Source organism: Anomaloglossus baeobatrachus, chromosome 7 (assembly GCF_048569485.1).
Source record: "Anomaloglossus baeobatrachus isolate aAnoBae1 chromosome 7, aAnoBae1.hap1, whole genome shotgun sequence".
NCBI classification, from domain to species: Eukaryota; Metazoa; Chordata; class Amphibia; order Anura; family Aromobatidae; genus Anomaloglossus; species Anomaloglossus baeobatrachus.
The window spans coordinates 262,981,593-263,003,698 of NC_134359.1; the positions used below are offsets into that span (position 1 = coordinate 262,981,593).

The window sequence follows — 22,106 nt, forward strand, 5'->3', positions numbered from 1 at the left end:
AGTTCCTAATAGCATTGATACAGCAGTGTCTGCAGTTCTGTCTCCTCAGATCCTCAGTGATCGATATATATGTGCGTTCTGCACCATTTACCTGCAGAAACATCCCGGCCAGGTCATCCTCCGGCCCCAGTACGGGGATCTGGGTGAGACCTCTGGGTCGTAGTTGTCCTTGGGGTACTTCAGTGCTGGGTTTTCTTTTCACCACATCTGTACTATCTGAAGCAGCCAAAAGAAAAAAACAAACCACATCAAAACATTAACATTTCCGACCAGAGCTCACTTGTGCTGTCAAACATATAAAATTCCCATTGTGTGCAGGATAGTAGGATTTTGGCATTTACAGGTTTTGAGGGGTTTTTTTGCTCTCCTTTGTTTAGTTAATCTGTGCGGTGATATTCCTCTTTTATTCTTAGGACACACCTTCTCATTCAAAGAGTTTCTTTATTTTCATGACTCTGAAAATTGTAGATTCACATTGAAGGCATCAAAACTATGAACACATGTGGAATGAAATACTTAAATAAGTGTGAAACAACTGAAAATATGTCTTATATTCTAGGTTCTTCAAAGTAGCCGCCTTTTGCTTTGATTACTGCTTTGCACACTCTTGGCATTCTCATGATGAGCTTCAAGAGGGGGTCACCGGAAATGGTTTTCACTTCACAGGAGTGCCCTGTCAGGTTTAATAAGTGGGATTTCTTGCCTTATAAATGGGGTTGGGACCATCAGTTGTGTTGTGCAGAAGTCTGGTGGATACACAGCTGATAGTCCTACTGAATAGACTGTTTGAATTTGTATTATGGCAAGAAAAAAGCAGCTAAGTAAAGAAAAACGAGTGGTCATCATTACTATAAGAAATGAAGGTCAGTCAGTCCGAAAAATTGGGAAAACTTTGAAAGTGTCCCCAAGTGCAGTGGCAAAAACCATCAAACGCTACAAAGAAACTGGCACACATGAGGACCGGCCCAGGAGAGGAAGACCAAGAGTCACCTCTGCTGCAGAGGATAAGTTTATCCGAGTCACCAGCCTCAGAAATCGCAGGTTAACAGCAGCTCAGATTAGAGACCAGGTCAATGCCAATGGTCAATGAATGAGAAGGTGTGACTAAACTTTTGATCTGCACAAATCTATATCTATATCTATTTATCTATAATGAAAAGTTTCTCCAAAATGCTTTCTGCATTGGGAATACCAACATTTAATGGGAAAAAAGGGAGATAAGAGGGGGTCAACAGTCAGCACCCACACCCCCTTCCAGATTGGTGGAAGCCAAATGTAGACAGTATACGAAGCAGAACTCCACAAACTGTTTAGTGGCCATTCCTGGGTACTGTAGCTCAATTCCCATTCTATTCAATAGAAGCTGATCTGCAGAGTCCTGCAGGGGTGACTAAGCAGAATACAGAGCTGTGGTCTTCTGCACCCCACATTACTTACATCTGATCGGTGGTGCCCCCCACCCATCTGATATTTACAGTCCATCCCAAGGATAGGTAATCAATATAAAAAGTAGTGAACAATCCCTATATTAGACATGAAGTCACAATATATTAATATAAAAGGGATACTTTTCGTTATGATAGAGGCTCTTTAGTAGTCGTGTACCCACCTCTTCTTGGTGGTATTGAAGTGGTCAGCAGACTATGAAACGTTTGGCCCCCAGTTGCACCTCTCTCATGCTGAACCTCCACCAAATGAGCCATGTAATCTGAAAATAAATAAATAAAATGTATAATGAAGGGAATTTTGTTACTTACCGTAAATTCCTTTTCTTCTAGCTCCTATTGGGAGACCCAGACGATTGGGTGTATAGCTACTGCCTCCGGAGGCCACACAAAGCATTACACTAAAAAGTGTAAGGCCCCTCCCCTTCTGGCTATACACCCCCAGTGGGATCACTGGCTCACCAGTTTTAGTGCAAAAGCAAGAAGGAGGAAAGCCAATAACTGGTTTCAACAAATTCACTCCGAGTAACATCGGAGAACTGAAAAAACCGTTCAACATGAACAACATGTGTACCCGAAACAACCCAAAAAATCCCGAAGGACAACAGGGCGGGTGCTGGGTCTCCCAATAGGAGCTAGAAGAAAAGGAATTTACGGTAAGTAACAAAATTCCCTTCTTCTTCGTCGCTCCATTGGGAGACCCAGACGATTGGGACGTCCAAAAGCTGTCCCTGGGTGGGTAAAGAAATACCTCATGTTAGAGCTGCGAAGACAGCCCTCCCCTACGGGGAGGCAACTGCCGCCTGCAGGACTCTTCTACCTAGGCTGGCGTCCGCCGAAGCATAGGTATGCACCTGATAATGTTTGGTGAAAATGTGCAGACTCGACCAGGCAGCTGCCTGGCACACCTGTTGAGACGTAGCCTGGTGTCGTAATGCCCAGGACGCACCCACGGCTCTGGTTAAATGGGCCTTCAGCCCTGATGGAACCGGAAGCCCAGCAGAACGGTAGGCTTCAAGAATTGGTTCTTTGATCCATCGAGCCAGGGCGGCCTTAGAAGCCTGCGACCCTTTGCGCTGACCAGCGACAAGGACAAAGAGTGCATCCGAACGGCGCAAGGGCGCCGTGCGGGAAATGTAGATTCTGAGTGCTCTCACCAGATCTAACAAATGTAAATCCTTCTCATACCGATGAACTGCATGAGGAGAAAACGAAGGCAAAGAGATATCCTGATTAAGGTGAAAAGAGGATACCACCCTCGGGAGAAACTCCTGAATGGGGCGCAGCACTACCTTGTCCTGGTGGAAGACCAGGAAGGGAGCCTTGGATGACAGCGCTGCCAGCTCAGACACTCTCCGAAGAGATGTGATCGCTACCAGAAAAGCCACTTTCTGGGATAGTCTAGAAAGTGAAACCTCCCTCTGAGGCACGAAGGGCGGCTTCTGGAGGGCAACTAGTACCCTGTTCAGATCCCATGGATCTAACGGCCGCTTGTACGGGGGAACGATATGGCAAACCCCGTGTAGGAACGTGCGCACCTTAGGAAGGCGTGCCAAACGCCTCTGAAAAAAGACGGATAGCGCCGATACCTGACCTTTAAGGGAGCCGAGCGCCAAACCTTTTTCTAACCCAGATTGCAGGAAAGAAAGAAAGGTAGGCAATGCAAATGGCCAGGGAGACACTCCCTGAGCAGAGCACCAGGATAAGAATATCCCCCACGTTCTGTGGTTCTTAGCGGACGTGGGCTTCCTAGCCTGTCTCATGGTGGCAACGACCCCGTGGAATAATCCTGCAGACGCTAGGATCCAGGACTCAATGGCCACACAATCAGGTTCAGGGCCGCAGAATTCCGATGGAAAAACGGCCCTTGGGACAGTAAGTCTGGTCGGTCTGGTAGTGCCCACGGTTGGCCGACCGTGAGCTGCCACAGATCCGGATACCACGCCCTCCTCGGCCAGTCTGGGGCGACGAGTATGACGCGGCTGCAATCGGATCTGATCTTGCGTAGCACTCTGGGCAAGAGTGCCAGAGGTGGAGACACATAAGGGAGCCGGAACTGCGACCAATCTTGCACTAGGGCGTCTGCCGCCAGCGCTCTCTGATCGCGAGACCGTGCCATGAAGGTTGGGACCTTGTTGTTGTGCCGGGACGCCATTAGGTCGACGTCCGGCCTTCCCCAGCGGCTACAGATTTCCTGAAACACGTCCGGGTGAAGGGACCATTCCCCTGCGTCCCTGCCCTGGCGACTGAGGAAGTCTGCTTCCCAGTTTTCTACGCCGGGGATATGAACTGCGGATATGGTGGAGGCCGTGGCTTCCACCCACATCAGAATCCGCCGGACTTCCTGGAAGGCTTGCCGACTGCGTGTCCCTCCTTGGTGATTGATGTATGCCACCGCTGTGGAGTTGTCCGACTGAATTCGGATCTGCTTTCTTTCCAGCCACTGCTGGAAGGCTAGTAGGGCAAGATACACTGCTCTGATTACCAGAACATTGATCTGAAGGGTGGACTCCTGCTGAGTCCACGTACCCTGAGCCCTGTGGTGGAGAAAAACCGCTCCCCACCCTGACAGACTCGCGTCTGTCGTGACCACCGCCCAAGACGGTGGTAGGAAGGATCTTCCCTGTGATAATGAGGTGGGAAGAAGCCACCATTGCAGAGAGTCCTTGCCGTCTGTGAAAGGGATACTTTCCTGTTCAGGGATGTTGACTTCCCGTCCCATTGGCGGAGAATGTCCCATTGAAGTGGATGCAGATGAAACTGCGCAAACGGAACCGCCTCCATTGCCGCCACCATCTTCCCGAGGAAGTGCATGAGGCGTCTTAAGGAGTGCGACTGACCTTGAAGGAGAGTCTGCACCCCAGTCTGTAGTGACCTCTGCTTGTCCAGCGGAAGCTTCACTACCGCTGAGAGGGTATGAAACTCCATGCCAAGATACGTCAGTGATTGGGTCGTGACAGGTTTGACTTTGAGAAGTTGATGATCCACCCGAACGTCTGGAGAGTCTCCAGCGCAACATTCAGGCTGAGTTGGCATGCCTCTTGAGAGGGTGCCTTGACAAGTAGATCGTCCAAGTAAGGGATCACAGAGTGTCCCTGTGAGTGCAAGACTGCTACCACTGCCGTCATGACCTTGGCGAACACCCGTGGGGCTGTCGCCAGCCCGAATGGCAGAGCTACGAACTGAAGATGGTCGTTTCCTATCACGAAACGTAGAAAAACAATGGTGCTGTGTAGCAATCGGCACGTGGAGACAAGCATCTTTGATGTCTATTGATGCTAGGAAATTTCCTTGAGACATTGAGGCAATGACGGAGCGGAGGGTATCATCCGGAACCGCCTGGCCTCCACGTGCTTGTTGAGCAGTTTTAGGTCCAGAACGGAACGGAAAGAGCCATCCTTTTTTGGCACCACAACCAGATTGGAGGAAAGCCGTGTCTTGTTCCTGAAGAGGAACCGGGATTACCACTCCTTCTGCCTGCAGAAGAGCATCTGCTCGGTGGGGAGGTGTGTACCTCACCCACCGGTCTGTGACCTGTGGCAGCTAAATGTCGCCAAAGGCGAGCGAGTCTGCCATCAACCGCGGATGCGGAGAGATGAGAGAGCTGAGAGTCATGAGGAGACCGTCTTGGTAGCGGTTCCTCTGGCTGCCTTCCTTGGGCATGATTGAGCCCGGCCGGAAGCTGAGCCCCTCTGAGGCTTTTCAGCCCTTTTGGACGAGGACAATTGGGACCTGCCCGAGCCTGGGAAGGACCGAAACCTCGACTGTCCTTCCAGGACAGCATTAATAGGGTAAGTCGCAATGCAGACATTGCGAGGTTACGGACGCCCCTGCGGCACAGATGTACATGTGCTCAAGACCAGCTGCGCAAGAACAGCTGAAAAGCTTAGGGTGCCCATACGGCTGTGAATGCCGGAGCAACCGACACGCCGATAGCCTCATAGACAGATTTCAACCAGAGTCCATCTGTCTGTCAATGGCATCTGTAAGTGAAGTCCCATCTCCACTGCAACTATGCTCTAGCCGCAAGCCTGGAGATTGGAGAATCCACCTTTGGACCCTGGATCCAACGCTTGACCACGTCAGGGGGAAAGTGATAACGTGTATTCTTAATATGTTTGGAGAAAACGCTTATCTGGTAAGCGTAGCTACTGAAAAGGGACTTCTCCTGCTGTGAAGCTGACTCCTCCGCTGGGGGAGCTGAGGGAGAAAGATCCAACACTCCATTGATGGACGCTATAGGATCATTCCTTATGGCGTCACCATCCGGTGTATCCGGATTGAGATCGGTGTCAGGATCAAAGTCCTGATGAGCTACGTCTGCCTCATCATACAGAGAGCCTCCTGGGACCCCCCCGGAGCACCGATTTTATTCCCAATGAGGGTGGCCAGGGAGCAATGATCCAGATTGCCTATGGCCTGTCCGGACTGCAAGTCTCTATCTCATTGCCAATCCATCCCTGTCCTTGGACAGGGTTGACAGGTGGTTCCTTTGGCCACGTCTAGTAGGGACCCCGGCTGACCAAGTGCTACAGGGGAGCATTGCACACAATGGGGTTCAGTGCCGTGGAACAGTATCACATGCAGTAAAAACAGCATCGAAAGCCTGTGTTGCTTATATGCTGCTGCCGACTTATAGAGCCAAGAATGGCGACCGTACAGTGCAATGTATATCATACAAGCATAAAGTACAAATGCACACTGCAGCACATGCAATACAAGCAGCATAGAAAGCCTGCTTTTCTGCTGCTGTAGACTAGCCATCTAGGGGAATATAGCCCAGAATAGCGACCATACAGTGCAATGTATGGCATACAAGCATAAGTACAAATGAACACTGCAACACCTGCAATACAAGCAGCATAGAAAAAAACCTGTGCCTCAGCACCCTTGCTTTTCTGCTGCTGTAGTCTAGCCATTCTATGGCGAATATAGCCAAGACTAGCGACCGTACAGTGCAGTGTATAGCATACAAGCATAAATACACATGAACACTTCAGTACGTGCAATACAAGCAGCATAGAAAGCCTGTGCCTTAGCACCAATGCTTTCCTGCTGCTGATGTGTCGCCATGTAAGAGGGCATATAGCCAAAAATAGCGACCTATGCAGTGTAAGCATAAAATACAAATGGACAAACTGCGGTATTTAGTGGGGTCAGCACTTCAGGTGCCGCTTACCGCCCGCCTATAAGCGGGTGTGTGGTCGCCCTGGTCCTGTGCCTGGTTGCCCAGAGTCCGATCTCTCAGCTCGGACTGCAGGAATGGCTGCCGGCGTCCTTCTCCAGCTCGTGTGAGTAGGGGCGGGCCGTGGGCGTGCCCCAAGTCAGAGCGGGAAACCGGCGTCCCACAGTGTCCAGTGAGAGGGCTGGAGCATGTAAATAAGGCTCCAGCCCTCGGCGCTGCTGATTGTACAGCGTCTCTCCCCTACCCTGATTGACAGGGTGGGGGCGGGAACGAAGCGGAGCTAGGCCGCAAAAGCCGGGGACTGGATTTATAAGCGCCGCCGCCGTAAAAGCGCGGTCGGCGCTAAGTCCCCGGCGCACTACAAGTCCCAGCCGCGCCCCTGCTCCCGGAGCGTCCGGCGCGGTAGTTCCCCATAAATAAAGTCACTCAGCTAGGCTGCAGTGACTGTAACCCTTTACTGTCCCCGGCGCACTAGCACACCCAGCAAGTCTGGAGTGTGCTGTGCCTGTGTACGGGGACACAGAGTACCTGAATGGTGCAGGGCCATGTCCCTGAACGGCACTCCCGCTCCACATCCAGCAGGTTCAATGGGTCTGTGGATGGAGCCCGGCCTCAGGGCTTTGGGGCCGGTAAGATCCCACTTCCTCAGAGCCCCTCAGGGGGATGGGGAAGGAAAACAGCATGTGGGCTCCAGTCGCCGTACCAGCAATAGGTACCTCAACCTTACAAACCACCAGTGGGGTGAGAAGGGAGCATGCTGGGGGCCCCATATGGGCCCTCTTTTCTTCCATCCGATATAGTCAGCAGCTACTGCTGACTAAACAGTGGAGCTATGCGTGGATGTCTGACCTCCTTCGCACAAAGCCGAAAACTGGTGAGCCAGTGATCCCACTGGGGGTGTATAGCCAGAAGGGGAGGGGCCTTACACTTTTTAGTGTAATGCTTTGTGTGGCCTCCGGAGGCAGTAGCTATACACCCAATCGTCTGGGTCTCCCAATGGAGCGACGAAGAAATTATTATTATTATTATTATTATTATTATTATTATTAATAATAATAATAATAATAATAATAATAATAATAATAATAATAATAATAAATAATAATACAAATGCAATTAATATACTTACAATTAATAAATTAATGGTTTATTATTCCAATTATTAATCTTTAATTTAATTTTTAATAAAGAGAATTTTGTTTACTTACCGTAAATTATTTTTCTTATAGTTCCGTAATGGGAGACCCAGACCATGGGTGTATAGCTTCTGCCTCCGGAGGACACACAAAGTACTACACTAAAAAGTGTAGCTCCTCCCTCCGAGCATATACACCCCCTGGATAACCAAATATAGCCAGTTTAGTGCAAAAGCTGAAGGAGAATAGCCACCCACCAGTAGAGATAGAGCAAAAACCGGAACAACCGGAGCCTCTGTCTACAACAACAGCCGGTGATAACACGCGGAACAAGAAACTGCCAACAGGCAACAGGGAGGGTGCTGGGTCTCCCATTACGGAACTATAAGAAAAAGAATTTACGGTAAGTAAACAAAATTCTCTTTTTCTTCATCGTTCCTATGGGAGACCAAGACCATGGGACGTCTCAAAGCAGTCCATGGGTGGGAAATAAACAGAAAACTGAGAAGTAGGCGAAACCTAACTTCACAAATGGGCGACAGCCGCCTGAAGGATGCGTCTGCCCAAGCTCGCATCTGCCGAAGCATGAGCATGCACTTGGTAGTGCTTCGAAAAGGTGTGCAGACTAGACCAAGTGGCAGCCTGACAGACCTGCTGAGCCGTAGCCTGGTGCCTGAAAGCCCAAGAGGCACCGACAGCTCTGGTCGAGTGTGCCTTGATCCCCGGCGGGGGAGGCACTTGAGTACACTGGTAGGTATCAGAAATGGCCGACCTAATCCAACGAGCCAGGGTCGGTTTAGAAGCCGAGAGGCCCTTACGCCGACCTGTGGTCAGCACAAAAAGAGAGGTGCACCGCCTAAGAACAGCGGTGCGTGACACATAGATCCGGAGCGCCCGCACCAGATCTAAAGTATGCAACACTTTCTCAAAGAGATGAACAGGAGCCGGACAAAAGGAAGGCAATGAAATGTCCTGGTTAAGGTGGAAAGGAGATACCACCTTAGGGAGAAAGTCCGGAGTCGGACGGAGAACCACCTTGTCTTGATGAAAAACCAAAAAAGGTGACTCCGAAGAGAGCGCAGCTAAATCAGAGACTCTCCTGAGGGAAGTTATGGCCACTAGAAAGACGACTTTCTGTGAAAGACGAAACAAAGAAACCTCCCTAAGAGGCTCAAAGAAGGGTTTCTGTAAGGCCGTGAGGACCAGATTAAGGTCCCAAGGATCCAAAGGCCGCCGGTAAGGCGGAATGATGTGAGATGCGCCCTGCATAAAGGTGTGCACCTGAGCCAGCCGGGCGATACGCCGCTGGAACAACACTGACAGAGTCGAGACCTGTCCCTTGAGGGAATTGAGGGAAAGTCCTAGCTGCAGACCGGACTGTAGAAAGGACAGGATGGTCGGCAAGGAAAAAGGCCAAGGGGCATGGCCGGAAGAACGACACCAGGACAGGAAAATTCTCCAAGTCCTGTGATAAATTTTGGCCGAGGAAGACTTCCGAGCCCGAGTCATAGTGGAGATGACCTCAGGAGGAATGCCAGAGGTCGTCAAGATCCAGGACTCAAGAGCCACGCCGTCAATCTGAGAGCCGCAGAATTCTGGCGGAAAAACGGACCTTGTGAGAGAAGGTCTGGGCGGTCCGGGAGATGCCACGGCACCTCTACGGACAGATGGAGCAGGTCTGGGTACCAAGCTCGCCTGGGCCAGTCTGGAGCAATGAGGATGACCCGACGGCCCTCCATTCTGATCTTGCGCAGGACTCTGGGCAAGAGAGCTAGAGGGGGAAACACGTAAGACAGACGAAACTGGGACCAATCTTGAACCAGCGCGTCCGCTGCAAAGGCCTGAGGATCGTGGGAGCGAGCCACGTAAACCGGAACCTTGTTGTTGTGCCGGGATGCCATTAGATCCACTTCCGGAGTGCCCCACTTGCGGCAGATTGACCGAAACACTGCCGGATGCAGAGCCCACTCGCCGCTGTCCACGGCCTGACGGCTGAGATAATCTGCCTCCCAGTTTTCTACGCCTGGGATGTGGACTGCGGATATGGTGGACTTGGAGTCCTCCGTCCACTGAAGGATGCGTTGAACCTCCAACATTGCCAGGCGGCTGCGAGTCCCGCCCTGGTGATTGATGTAGGCAACCGCTGTCGCGTTGTCTGACTGGACTCGAATGTGCTTGCCCGCCAACAGGTGGTGAAAGGCTACGAGAGCTAGGAGCACAGCTCTGATTTCCAGCACGTTGATCGAGAGGGCTGATTCGGACGGAGTCCAAGTGCCCTGTGCTCGGTGGTGGAGGTATACTGCTCCCCAGCCGGATAGACTGGCATCCGTGGTGAGAATCACCCAGGACGGGGCCAGGAAGGAGCGTCCCTGAGACAGAGAGAGGGGCCGAAGCTACCACTGAAGAGAGCCCCTGGTCTGTGGCGACAGAGCCACCAACCTGTGCAAGGAAGAAGTCCGCTTGTCCCAACAGCGGAGAATGTCCAGCTGCAGAGGACGCAGATGGAACTGGGCAAAGGGAACCGCTTCCATTGACGCCACCATCTGACCCAGCACCTGCATTAGGTGCCTGATGGAATGACGGCGGGGCCTCAGCAGAGAGCGCACCGCCAGATGGAGGGACTGCTGTTTGACTAAGGGCAGCCTGACAAGTGCCGGAAGAGTCTCGAACTGCATCCCTAGGTACGTGAGTTTCTGGGTCGGAGTCAGAGTGGACTTGGGCAGATTGACAAGCCACCCGAATTGAACAAGAGTGGCGAGAGTGAGCGAGACACTCCGCAGACAGTCTGCACTGGATGAAGCCTTGACTAGAAGGTCGTCCAGGTAAGGAATCACTGCCAACCCCTGGAGGTGCAGAACCGCAACCACTGCTGCCATGACCTTGGTGAATACTCGAGGGGCCGTGGCTAACCCGAAGGGGAGAGCCACGAATTGGAAATGTTCCTCTCCGATTGCAAAACGTAGCCAACGCTGGTGTGAAACTGCAATTGGCACATGCAGATAGGCATCTCTGATGTCGATGGATGCCAGGAAATCTCCTTGGGTCATTGAGGCAATGACTGATCGCAGAGACTCCATGCAAAAATGCCGCACCTGAACATGCTTGTTGAGAAGCTTGAGATCCAGGATGGGCCGGAAGGAACCGTCCTTTTTGGGGACTAGGAAGAGATTTGAGTAAAAACCTCTGAACCGTTCCCGGGCGGGAACCGGTACAATTACTCCGTTGGCCTGCAAGGATGCCACGGCCTGAGAGAAGGCGGCGGCCTTGGAGCAGGGAGGAGTGGACAGAAAAAATCTGTTTGGCGGGCTGGAAGAGAATTCTATCCTGTAGCCGTGGGAGATGATATCCCGCACCCACTGATCGGAGACGTGTTGAAACCACATGTCGCCAAAGTGGGAGAGCCTGCCACCGACCAAGGACGTTGCTGGCTCGGCCAGATAGTCAAGAGGAGGCTGCCTTGGTGGCAGCAGCTCCTGCGGACTTCTGTGGACGCGGCTTCTGGCGCCAGTTGGGCTTCTGGTCCTTGGCTGAGTTAGTGGACGAGGCCGAGGGCTTAGAGGACGACCAGTTAGAGGAACGAAAGGAACGAAACCTCGACTGGTACCTTCCCTGGACAGGTTTCCTGGTTTTAGTCTGTGGCAAGGAAGTACTCTTCCCGCCAGTAGCTTCCTTAATAATTTCATCCAGTTGTTCACCGAACAGCCTGGACCCAGCAAATGGGAGCCCAGCAAGGAACTTCTTTGAAGAAACGTCTGCCTTCCACTCTCAAAGCCACAAGATCCTGCGGATAGCGAGGGAATTAGCCGAAGCCACCGCAGTGCGGTGAGAAGCCTCCAGCATGGCAGACATGGCATAGGATGAAAAAGCTGAAGCCTGGGAAGTTAAGGCAACCATTTCAGGCATAGATTCCCTGGTGAGGGAATGCATCCCCTCTAGAGAAGCAGAGATGGCTTTGAGAGCCCACACTGCTGCAAAGGATGGGGAGAACGAGGCCCCTGCCGCCTCATATACAGACTTGGCCAGGAGGTCAACCTGGCGGTCAGTGGGATCCTTAAGTGAGGTGCCATCAGCCACTGATACAACTGTCCGGGCTGAGAGTCTAGACACCGGAGGGTCTAACTTTGGTGAGTGAGCCCACTCCTTGACCACCTCTGGTGGAAAAGGAAAACGGTCATCAGAACCACGCTTTGGGAAGCGTTTGTCAGGACAGGCTCTGGGCTTGGTCACAGTGGCCTGAAAACTGGAGTGGTTAAAGAACACACTCCTTGTTCTCTTAGGCAAGGTAAACTGGTGCTTTTCTGCCAGAGAGGGTTGCTCCTCTGATACTGGCGGATTGAGGTCCAGTACAGAATTAATGGACGCAATCAAATCACTAACATCTGCGTCACCCTCGGTCAGATCAATGGGGCACATGGAGGTAGCGTCCGAGCCCCCAGTAAAGATATCCTCCTCGTCCTGCGAGTCAGCTCGTGAATCAGAGCCGCGGGACGAGGAAGGAGAGGGAGCCCTGCGTCTTTTTTTAGGAGGACGGGGTCTGGGAGCAGATGAAGAATTATCTGTGAGCTCTGCAGAGCGAGCCGTAGCAGCAGAGGCGCCCTGAGAAGGGGGCTGATGCATGCTCAGCAGAGTCCGGGACAACTCTCCCATGGAGTCGGCAAAGGACTGGGAGATAGACTTAGAGAACAATTCTACCCAAGCCGGGGGTTCAGCCACCGGGGCCGGAGCAGCCGGAGGGACCACTGGGGAGACTCCAGGCTGAGGCACCACCATGTTAGAGCAGGCATCACAATGTGGATATGTGCTCGGTTCAGGCAGCACGAGCTTACATGCAGTGCATATTGCGTACAGCCTTGCTCCTAGTGTGAGACATGCTGCTGAGGTGGGGGCTCTGAGCCAGAATGACCCCCAAAGAGTGTATAAGAAGGTCCACAACCGGAGGTTGTGGCTTACCAGACCGTTTGTGTGCCCTCCGGATCCCACAGCTCGGACCCCCAGACAGATTATGCAGAGATGCTGCAGCCAGCGCCGATCGGTGTGAGAACGCTGATAAAATGGCGCCGGAGCGAGGAGAGGGGGCGGGGCCTAGTCAAAGAGCGGGATCCGGAGGGCCAAGGAGATATACAGGGGTGGGAAACATCTCCTCAGAGAGGAGTGTCCTCCCCTGTGCCGAACGGCCGGTGGGCGGCGCCGCACTGTCCCTCTGCATGACTGACATGCAGGGGCAGTGAAAACGAAACTAGGCCTCAGGCGAAGCCGGGGCCTAAATTTTACAATGCGGCCGGCGCGCAGGCACCCTCGGCGCGGTTCTCAGGTGAAAACCAGAGAACCGGACGGAAATGTCACAAAAGTTAAATAACACACTCTCCCCAACAATAAAGTGCAAGGGACCCCCTGACAATAACGTCTCAAATACTTAGCTTGTGAGACGCAGGGCCAGGTCCCTGAGGGATGAGTGCTCCGTCCGGCAGGATCCTGAAAGGGCTGCGGATGGAGACCGGTCTCCTGCAAGGCAGTGAGAACCTTGCTGGCTCCCACTTTAGGCCAGAGCCCGAGGGTTGGTGAAGGAGCGCGGCATGTAAGGCTCCAGCCCTGAAATCAACCTTAACAACACCGCCGACACAGTGGGGTGAGAAGGGACATGCCGGCGGTCCAGGCATGGACCCGCTTTTCTTCAAACTCTTTAAAATCAAAAATCAGATGAGAATGCATGTGTGGATGTGTGCCTCCTGAACACAAAGCATTGAACTGGCTATATTTGGTTATCCAGGGGGTGTATATGCTCGGAGGGAGGAGCTACACTTTTTAGTGTAGTACTTTGTGTGTCCTCCGGAGGCAGAAGCTATACACCCATGGTCTGGGTCTCTCATAGGAACGATGAAGAAATATTAATTGCATTTAGTATTATTTAAATTATTATTCATTATTTAATTATTTTTTTTTAATTAGTAATTGCATTTATTAATTATTTTAATTATTATTAATAATAACAATGAATAAAATAAATTACTAATAAACACAATTAATAATATTTTAAAAAAATAAATAATGAATAATAATAAATGTATTAGTAATAAATAATAATAATAAAAAAAAAAAAAAAGGGGGGACATTTATTTTTCTTTCTGCTATCTGAAATTTATTTCATTTAACTCAACATCAATGACATGTAACACAAAGCACACTACTGCTATGCAATATAGTCTCCATTACTCACTTTTATCCAGGATGTTTTGCTCCAGCGCCTGAGGTTCATGGGACACGGCCTGGTCCAGATACTGCAGGAGTTTGCTCATACTGGACACCGGGATCCCAAAAGACTGGACGAAAAGCAGTAACTGCTGGGGTTCCAGATCATGCAATGCTGCGACACACAAAACGCAAAATTAAAAAATATATAGATATGTCTATTTCTGTAAAAATTTTATTCCATACAGCACAACAATTCGGGTACATCTATTCTTAGATTTCTGAGTTGCACTGTTCCCCCATTATGCCTCCTGGTAACAGAATCAAACTGATAAATGAGTGCTGGCATTCACCTTGTCACTGCAGTGTGTCCCGATACAGTCTGACGACTGCTTGTAACGACAATCTGCCTTATTAACAAAGTGGAATGGTAGTGCCCCGCTGTCATGTGTCATTCATTTCCAGGAGGAATAATAGAGGGTCAGTGCAATGTAGAGATCTAAAGAAGGGAATTTTGTTTACTTACCGTAAATTCCTTTTCTTCTAGCTCCTATTGGGAGACCCAGACAATTGGGTGTATAGCTTCTGCCTCCGGAGGCCACACAAAGTATTACACTTTAAAAAGTGTAACCCCTCCCCTCTGCCTGTACACCCTCCCGTGCATCACGGGCTCATCAGTTTTGGTGCCAAAGCAGGAAGGAGGAAACTTATAAATTGGTCTAAGGTAAATTCAATCCGAAGGATGTTCGGAGAACTGAAACCATGACCCAAAAGAACAATTCAACATGAACAACATGTGTACACAAAAGAACAACAGCCCGAAGGGAACAGGGGCGGGTGCTGGGTCTCCCAATAGGAGCTAGAAGAAAAGGAATTTACGGTAAGTAAACAAAATTCCCTTCTTCTTTGTCGCTCCATTGGGAGACCCAGACAATTGGGATGTCCAAAAGCAATCCCTGGGTGGGTAAAAGAATACCTCGATAAAAGGAGCCGAAAACGACCCCCTCTTACAGGTGGGCAACTGCCACCTGAAGGAGTCGCCTACCTAGGCTGGCATCTGCCGAATCATCGGCATGCACCTGATAGTGTTTCGTGAAAGTGTGCAGACTCGACCAGGTAGCCGCCTGACACACCTGCTGAGCCGTAGCCTGGTGTCGCAATGCCCAGGAAGCACCGACGGCTCTGGTAGAATGGGCTTTCAGCCCTGCAGGAATCGGAAGCCCAAAAGAACGGTAGGCTTCAAGAATCGGTTCCTTGATCCACCGAGCCAAGGTTGACTTGAAAACCTGAAGTCCCTTACTCTGGCCCGCGATAAAGACAAGAGCGCATCGGACCGGCGCAGGGGCGCCGTGCGAGAAATGTAGAGCCGGAGTGCTCTCACCAGATCTAATAATGCAAATCCTTTTCACATTGGTGAACTGGATGCGGACCCAAAAAGAGTAAGAAGATATCCTGATTGAGATGAAACGGGGATACCTTAGGGAGAAAGTCCGGAACCGGACGTAGAAACACCTTATCCTGGTGAGACACCAGGAAGGGGGCTTTGCCTGACAGCGCTGCTAGCTCAGACACTCTTTTGAGTGATGTGACTGCCACTAGGAAGGCTACCTTTTGCGAAAGGCGAGATAGAGAGATCCCGCATCGGCTCGAAAAGTGACTTCTGAAGAGTCGTCAGCACCCTGTTAAGATCCGAGGGTGCTAACGGACGCTTGTAAGGTGGGACTATGTGGCCAACCCCCTGCAGGAACGTGCGGACCTGCGGAAGCCTGGCTAGACACTTTTGAAAAAACACGGAAAGCGCCGATACTTGTCCCTTGAGAGAGCCGAGAGACAAGCCCTTGTCCATTCCAGATTGAAGGAAAGAAGAAAAGTGGGCAAGGCAAACGGCCAGGGAGTAAAACCCTGAGTCAGAGCACCAGGATAAGAAGATCCTCCAAGTCCTGTGATAGATCTTGGCGGACGTTGGTTTCCTGGCCTGTCTCATGATGGCAATGACGTCTGGAGATAACCCTGATGACGCTAGGAGCCAGGACTCAATGGCCACACAGTCAGGTTTAGGGCCGCAGAATTCAGAAGGAAAAATGGCCCTTGAGACAGCAAGTCTGGTCGGTCTGGGAGTGCCCACGGTTGACCCACCGTGAGGTGCCACCGATCCGGGTACCACGATCACCTCGGCCAGTCTTGGCGACGAGGATGGCGCGGCGACAGTATGACCTGATCTTGCGTAACACTCTGGGCAGTAGTGCCAGAGGAGGAAATACATAAGGCAGTCGAAACTGCGACCAGTCCTGAAGTAGCGCGTCTGCCGCCAGAGGTCTGTGATCCTTGGACCGAGCCATGAATGCCGGGACTTTGTTGTTGAGCCGAGACGCCATTAGATCGACGTCCGGCGTTCCCCAGCGGCAACCGATCTCTAGAAACACGTCCGGGTGAAGAGACCATTCCCCTGCGTCCATGCCCTGGCGACTGAGAAGAAGGGAATTTTGTTACTTACCGTAAATTCCTTTTCTTCTAGCTCTTATTGGGAGACCCAGACGATTGGGGTATAGCTACTGCCCTCCGGAGGCCACACAAAGCACTACACTAAAAAGTGCAAGGCCCCTCCCCCTCTGGCTATACCCCCCCGTGGTATCACGGGTTCTCCAGTTTTAGTGCCAAAGCAAGAAGGAGGAAGCCAATAACTGGTTTAAACAAATTAACTCCGAATAACGTCGGAGAACTGAAAAACCGTTCAACATGAACAACATGTGTACCCGCAAACAACAAAAAAATCCCGAAGGACAACAGGGCGGGTGCTGGGTCTCCCAATAAGAGCTAGAAGAAAAGGAATTTACGGTAAGTAACAAAATTCCCTTCTTCTTCAGCGCTCTATTGGGAGACCCAGACGATTGGGACGTCCAAAAGCTGTCCCTGGGTGGGTAAAGAGATACCTCATGTTAGAGCTGCAAAACAGCCCTCCCCTACGGGGGTGTCACTGCCGCCTGCAGGACTCTTCTACCTAAGCTGGCATCCGCCGAAGCATAGGTATGCACCTGATAATGCTTGGTGAAAGTGTGCAGACTCGACCAGGTAGCTGCCTGGCACACTTGTTGAGCCGAAGCCTGGTGTCGTAATGCCCAGGACGCACCCACGGCTCTGGTTGAGTGGGCTTTTAGCCCTGAAGGAACCGGAAGCCCCGCAGAACGGTAGGCCTCTAGAATTGGTTCTTTGATCCATCGAGCCAGGGTGGCTTTAGAAGCCTGCAACCCCTTGCGCGGACCAGCGACAAGGACAAAAAGTGCATCGGAACGGCGCATGGGCGCCGTGCGGGAAATGTAGATTCTGAGTGCTCTCACCAGATCTAGCAAACGTAAGTCCTTTTCATACCGGTGAACCGGATGAGGACAAAAGGAAGGCAAGGATATATCCTGATTAAGATGAAACGAGGATACGACCTTAGGGAGAAACTCCGGAATGGGGCGCAGCACTACCTTGTCCTGGTGGAACACCAGGAAGGGAGCCTTGGATGACAGAGCTGCCAGCTCCGACACTCGCCGAAGCGATGTGATCGCAACAAGAAACGCCACTTTCTGTGACAGGCGAGAAAAGGAAACTTCTTTCAGAGGCTCGAAAGGCGGCTTCTGGAGAGCAACTAGTACCCTGTTCAGATCCCATGGATCTAACGGCCGCCTGTACGGGGGCACAATATGACAGACCCCCTGCAGGAACGTGCGCACCTTAGGAAGACGTGCTAGACGCTTCTGAAAAAACACGGATAGTGCCGAGACTTGCCCTTTAAGGGAGCTGAGCGACAAGCCCTTTTCCAACCCCGATTGCAGGAAGGAAAGAAAGGTGGGCAATGCAAATGGCCAAGGGGATACTCTCTGTGCAGAGCACCAGGATAAGAAAATCTTCCACGTTCTGTGGTAGATCTTAGCAGACGTAGACTTCCTAGCTTGTCTCATTGTGGCTACGACTCCTTGAGATAATCCTGCGGACGCTAGGATCCAGGACTCAATGGCCACACAGTCAGGTTCAGGGCCGCAGAATTCTGATGGAAAAACGGCCCTTGGGACAGTAAGTCTGGTCGGTCTGGCAGTGACCACGGTCGACCGACCGTGAGATGCCACAGATCCGGATACCACGATCTCCTCGGCCAGTCTGGGGCGACGAGTATGACGCGGCTGCAATCGGATCTGATCTTGCGTAACACTCTGGGCAAGAGTGCCAGAGGCGGGAAGACGTATGGGAGCCGGAACTGCGACCAATCTTGAACTAATGCGTCTGCCGCCAGAGCTCTTTGATCGCGCGACCTCGCCATGAATGCCGGGACCTTGTTGTTGTGCCGGGACGCCATTAGGTCGACGTCCGGCACTCCCCATCGGCGACAGATTTCCTGAAACACGTCCGGGTGAAGGGACCACTCCCCTGCGTCCATGCCCTGGCGACTGAGGAAGTCTGCTTCCCAATTTTCTACGCCTGGGATGTGAACCGCGGATATGGTGGATGCTGTGTCCTCCACCCACATTAGAATGCGCCGGACTTCTTGGAATGCTTGCCGACTGCGCGTCCCTCCTTGGTGGTTGATGTATGCCACCGCTGTGGAGTTGTCCGACTGGATTCGGATCTGCTTTCCTTCCAGCCACTGTTGGAAGGCCAGTAGGGCAAGATACACTGCCCTGATTTCCAGAACATTGATCTGAAGGGTGGACTCCTGCGGAGTCCACGTCCCCTGGGCTCTGTGGTGGAGAAACACTGCTCCCCACCCTGACAGACTCGCATCTGTCGTGACCACTGCCCAGGATGGGGGCAGGAAGGATCTTCCCTGAGACAATGAGGTGGGAAGGAGCCACCATTGTAGAGAGTCCTTGGCCGTCTGGGAAAGAGAGACTTTCCTGTCCAGGGACGTTGACTTCCCGTCCCATTGGCGGAGAATGTCCCATTGAAGTGGGCGCAGATGAAACTGCGCAAAGGGAACTGCTTCCATGGCTGCCACCATCTTCCCGAGGAAGTGCATGAGGCGCCATAAGGGGTGCGACTGGCCTTGAAGGAGGGATTGCACCCCTGTCTGTAGGGACCGCTGCTTGTTCAGCGGAAGCTTCACTCTCGCTGCTCGAGTATGAAACTCCATGCCAAGATACGTTAGCGACTGTGACGGTGACAGATTCGACTTTGGAAAGTTGATGATCCATCCGAACGTCTGTAGAGTCTCCAGCGTAGCATGTAGACTGAGTTGGCATGCCTCTTGAGAGGGTGCCTTGACAAGTAGATCGTCTAGGTAAGGGATCACCGAGTGTCCCTGAGAGTGCAAGACTGCTACCACCGCCGCCATGACCTTGGTGAAGACCCGGGGGGCTGTCGCCAGACCGAATGGCAGAGCTACGAACTGGAGATGGTCGTCTCCTATCACAAAACGTAGAAAACGTTGATGTTCTGTAGCAATTGGCACGTGGAGATAAGCATCTTTGATGTCTATTGAGGCAAGGAAGTCTCCTTGAGACATTGAGGCAACGACAGAGCGGAGGGTTTCCATCCGGAACCGTCTGGCGTGCACATGTTTGTTGAGCAGCTTTAGATCCAGAACAGGACGGAACGAGCCGTCCTTTTTTGGAACCACAAAGAGATTGGAGTAAAACCCTCGCCCTTGTTCCTGAGGCGGTACAGGAACCACTACTCCTTCCGCTCTTAGGGAGTCCACCGCCTGCAGCAGGGCATCTGCTCGGTCTGGATGTGGGGAGGTTCTGAAGAACCGAGCTGGAGGACGAGAACTGAACTCGATTCTGTACCCGCGAGACAAAATGTTTGTCACCCACCGGTCTTTGACCTGTGACGTCCAAATGTCGGAAAAGCGGGAGAGCCTGCCCCCAACCGGAGATGCGGAGGGGGGGGGCTGGAAGTCATGAGGTAGCCGCTTTGGAAGCGGTTCCTCCATTTGCTTTCTTGGGGCGTGCGTGAGCCCGCCAGGAATCTGAGACTCTTTGCGTCCTCTGAGTCCCTTTGGACGAGGAGAATTGTGTCTTGCCCGAACCTCGAAAGGACTGAAACCTCTGCTGCCATTTTTTCTGCTGAGGTTTGCTTGATCTGGGCTGGGGTAAAGAAGAGTCTTTACCCTTGGACTGTTTAATGATGTCAGCCAATGGCTCGCCAAACAGTCTATCTCTAGATAAAGGCAAGCTGGTTAAACATTTTTTGGAACCAGCATCTGCTTTCCAGTCCTTTAACCACAAGGCTCTGCGCAAAACTACCGAATTGGCGGACGCCATTGAGGTGCGGCTGCTCCAAAAAGCCCCCTAGTCCAGGTCTCCCAGAGCCTTGCGTCCTTCCTCCAGCCAGACTGCATGTAATGGCTGCCGGCGTCCTGGGAGAGGAGGGGGGGCGGGCCCTGGGCGTTCCTGGCTAAGAGCGGGAAGCCTGCTTCCCTCTGTGCCTAGTGAGAGGGCTGGAGCATGTAAATCAGGCTCCAGCCCTCGTCGCTGCTGCGAAACAGCGTCTCTCCCCTACCCTGATTGACAGGGTGGGGGCGGGAACGAAGCGGAGCTAGGCCGCAAAAAGCCGGGGACTAAAGTTATAAACGCCGCCGCCGTAAAAGCGCGGTCGGCGTGTCCCCGGCGCACCACAAGTCACAGCAGCGCCGCCCGGTCCAGTGGGGGTCGGCGCTGCGTTCCCACAACACAAAGTCCCCCAGTAAACTGTAGGAACACTAACTCCAACGTTACGGTCCCCGGCGCACTACAACACCCAGCCAGCCCGGAGTGTGTCTGTGCCTGCCGGGGACACAGAGTACCTGTATGATGCAGGGCCATGTCCCTGATTGTACTCCTGCTCCGTATCCATCAGGTGCTATGGGTCTGTGGATGGAGCCCGGCGTCAGAGCTTAGAGGCCGGCAGGATCCCACTTCCACAGAGCCCTACAAGGGGATGTGGAAGGAAAACAGCATGTGGGGCTCCAGCCCCTGTACCAGCAATAGGTACCTCAACCTTACAACACCATCCACGGGTGAGAAGGGAGCATGCTGGGGGCCCTATATGGGCCCTCTTTTCTTCCATCCGAAATAGTCAGCAGCTACTGCTGACTAAAATCTGTGGAGCTATGCGTGGATGTCTGACCTCCTTCGCACAAAGCTTGAAAACTGGAGAACCCGTGATACCACGGGGGGGGTATAGCCAGAGGGGGAGGGGCCTTGCACTTTTTAGTGTAGTGCTTTGTGTGGCCTCCGGAGGGCAGTAGCTATACCCCAATCGTCTGGGTCTCCCAATAGAGCGCTGAAGAAAATCTGCTTCCCAGTTTTCTACGCCCGGGATGTGAACTGCGGAGATGGTGTAGGCTGTGGCTTCCGCCCACAGCAGAATCCGCCGAACTTCTCGGAAGGCTTGACGACTGCGTGTGCCGCCCTGGTGGTTGATGTACGCAACCGCCGTGGCGTTGTCCGACTGAATTCGGATCTGCCTGCCCTCCAGCCACCGCTGGAACGCCTTTAGGGCTAGATACACTGCCCTTATCTCCAGAACATTGATCTGAAGGGAGGACTCTGTCGGAGTCCAGGTTCTCTGAGCCGAGTGGTGGAGGAAGACCGCTCCCCACCCTGACCGACTCGCGTCCGTCGTGACCACAGCCCCGGCTGGGGGCCGGAAGGATTTTCCCTTCGCCCAGGAAGTGGAAAGAAAGAGACGTTCTTGTCTAGGGACGTCGACCTCCTGTCCCATTTGTGGTGTCCGATAGAAGCGGACGCAGACGAAACTGCGCAAGGGGACTGCCTCCCTTGCTGCCACCATCTTCCTTAGAAAGTGCATGAGGCGCCTCAAGGGTTGTGACTGGGCCCGAAGGAGAGAGTGTACCCCTGTCTGTAGTGAACGCTGAATATGCAGCGGAAGCTTCACTATCGCTGAGAGAGTATGAAACTCCATCCCGAGGTAAGTCAGTGATTGGGTCGGTGTCAGTTTTGAACTTAGAAATTTGATGATCCACCCGAACCCCTGGAGAGTCTCCAGAGCAATGGTCAGGTTGTGTTGACATGCCACCCAGGAGGGTGTCTTGACTAGAAGATCGTCTAGGTAAGTGATCACCGAGTGGCCCTGAGAGTGTAGGACCGCCACCACTGCTGCCATGACCTTGGTGAAGACCCGTGGGGCTGTTTCCATGCCGAAGGCAGTGCCCCGAACTGAAGGTGTTCGTCC

The 22,106-nt window shown here is 52.4% G+C and overlaps 1 protein-coding gene across 1 annotated transcript in view; it reads right to left on the reverse strand.

Moving 5' to 3' along the window:
• INTS1 (integrator complex subunit 1) overlaps positions 1-22,106 on the reverse strand; it is a 293,595-nt gene that overhangs the window by 89,461 nt on the left and 182,028 nt on the right. Inside the window, exons 26-28 of the mRNA XM_075319760.1 lie at positions 13,981-14,127; positions 1,610-1,708; positions 92-216 (exon numbers count right to left, since the gene is read on the reverse strand). Of these exons, the coding sequence (XP_075175875.1) occupies positions 92-216; positions 1,610-1,708; positions 13,981-14,127 (371 nt within the window). The remainder of the gene's footprint in view (positions 1-91; positions 217-1,609; positions 1,709-13,980; positions 14,128-22,106) is intronic.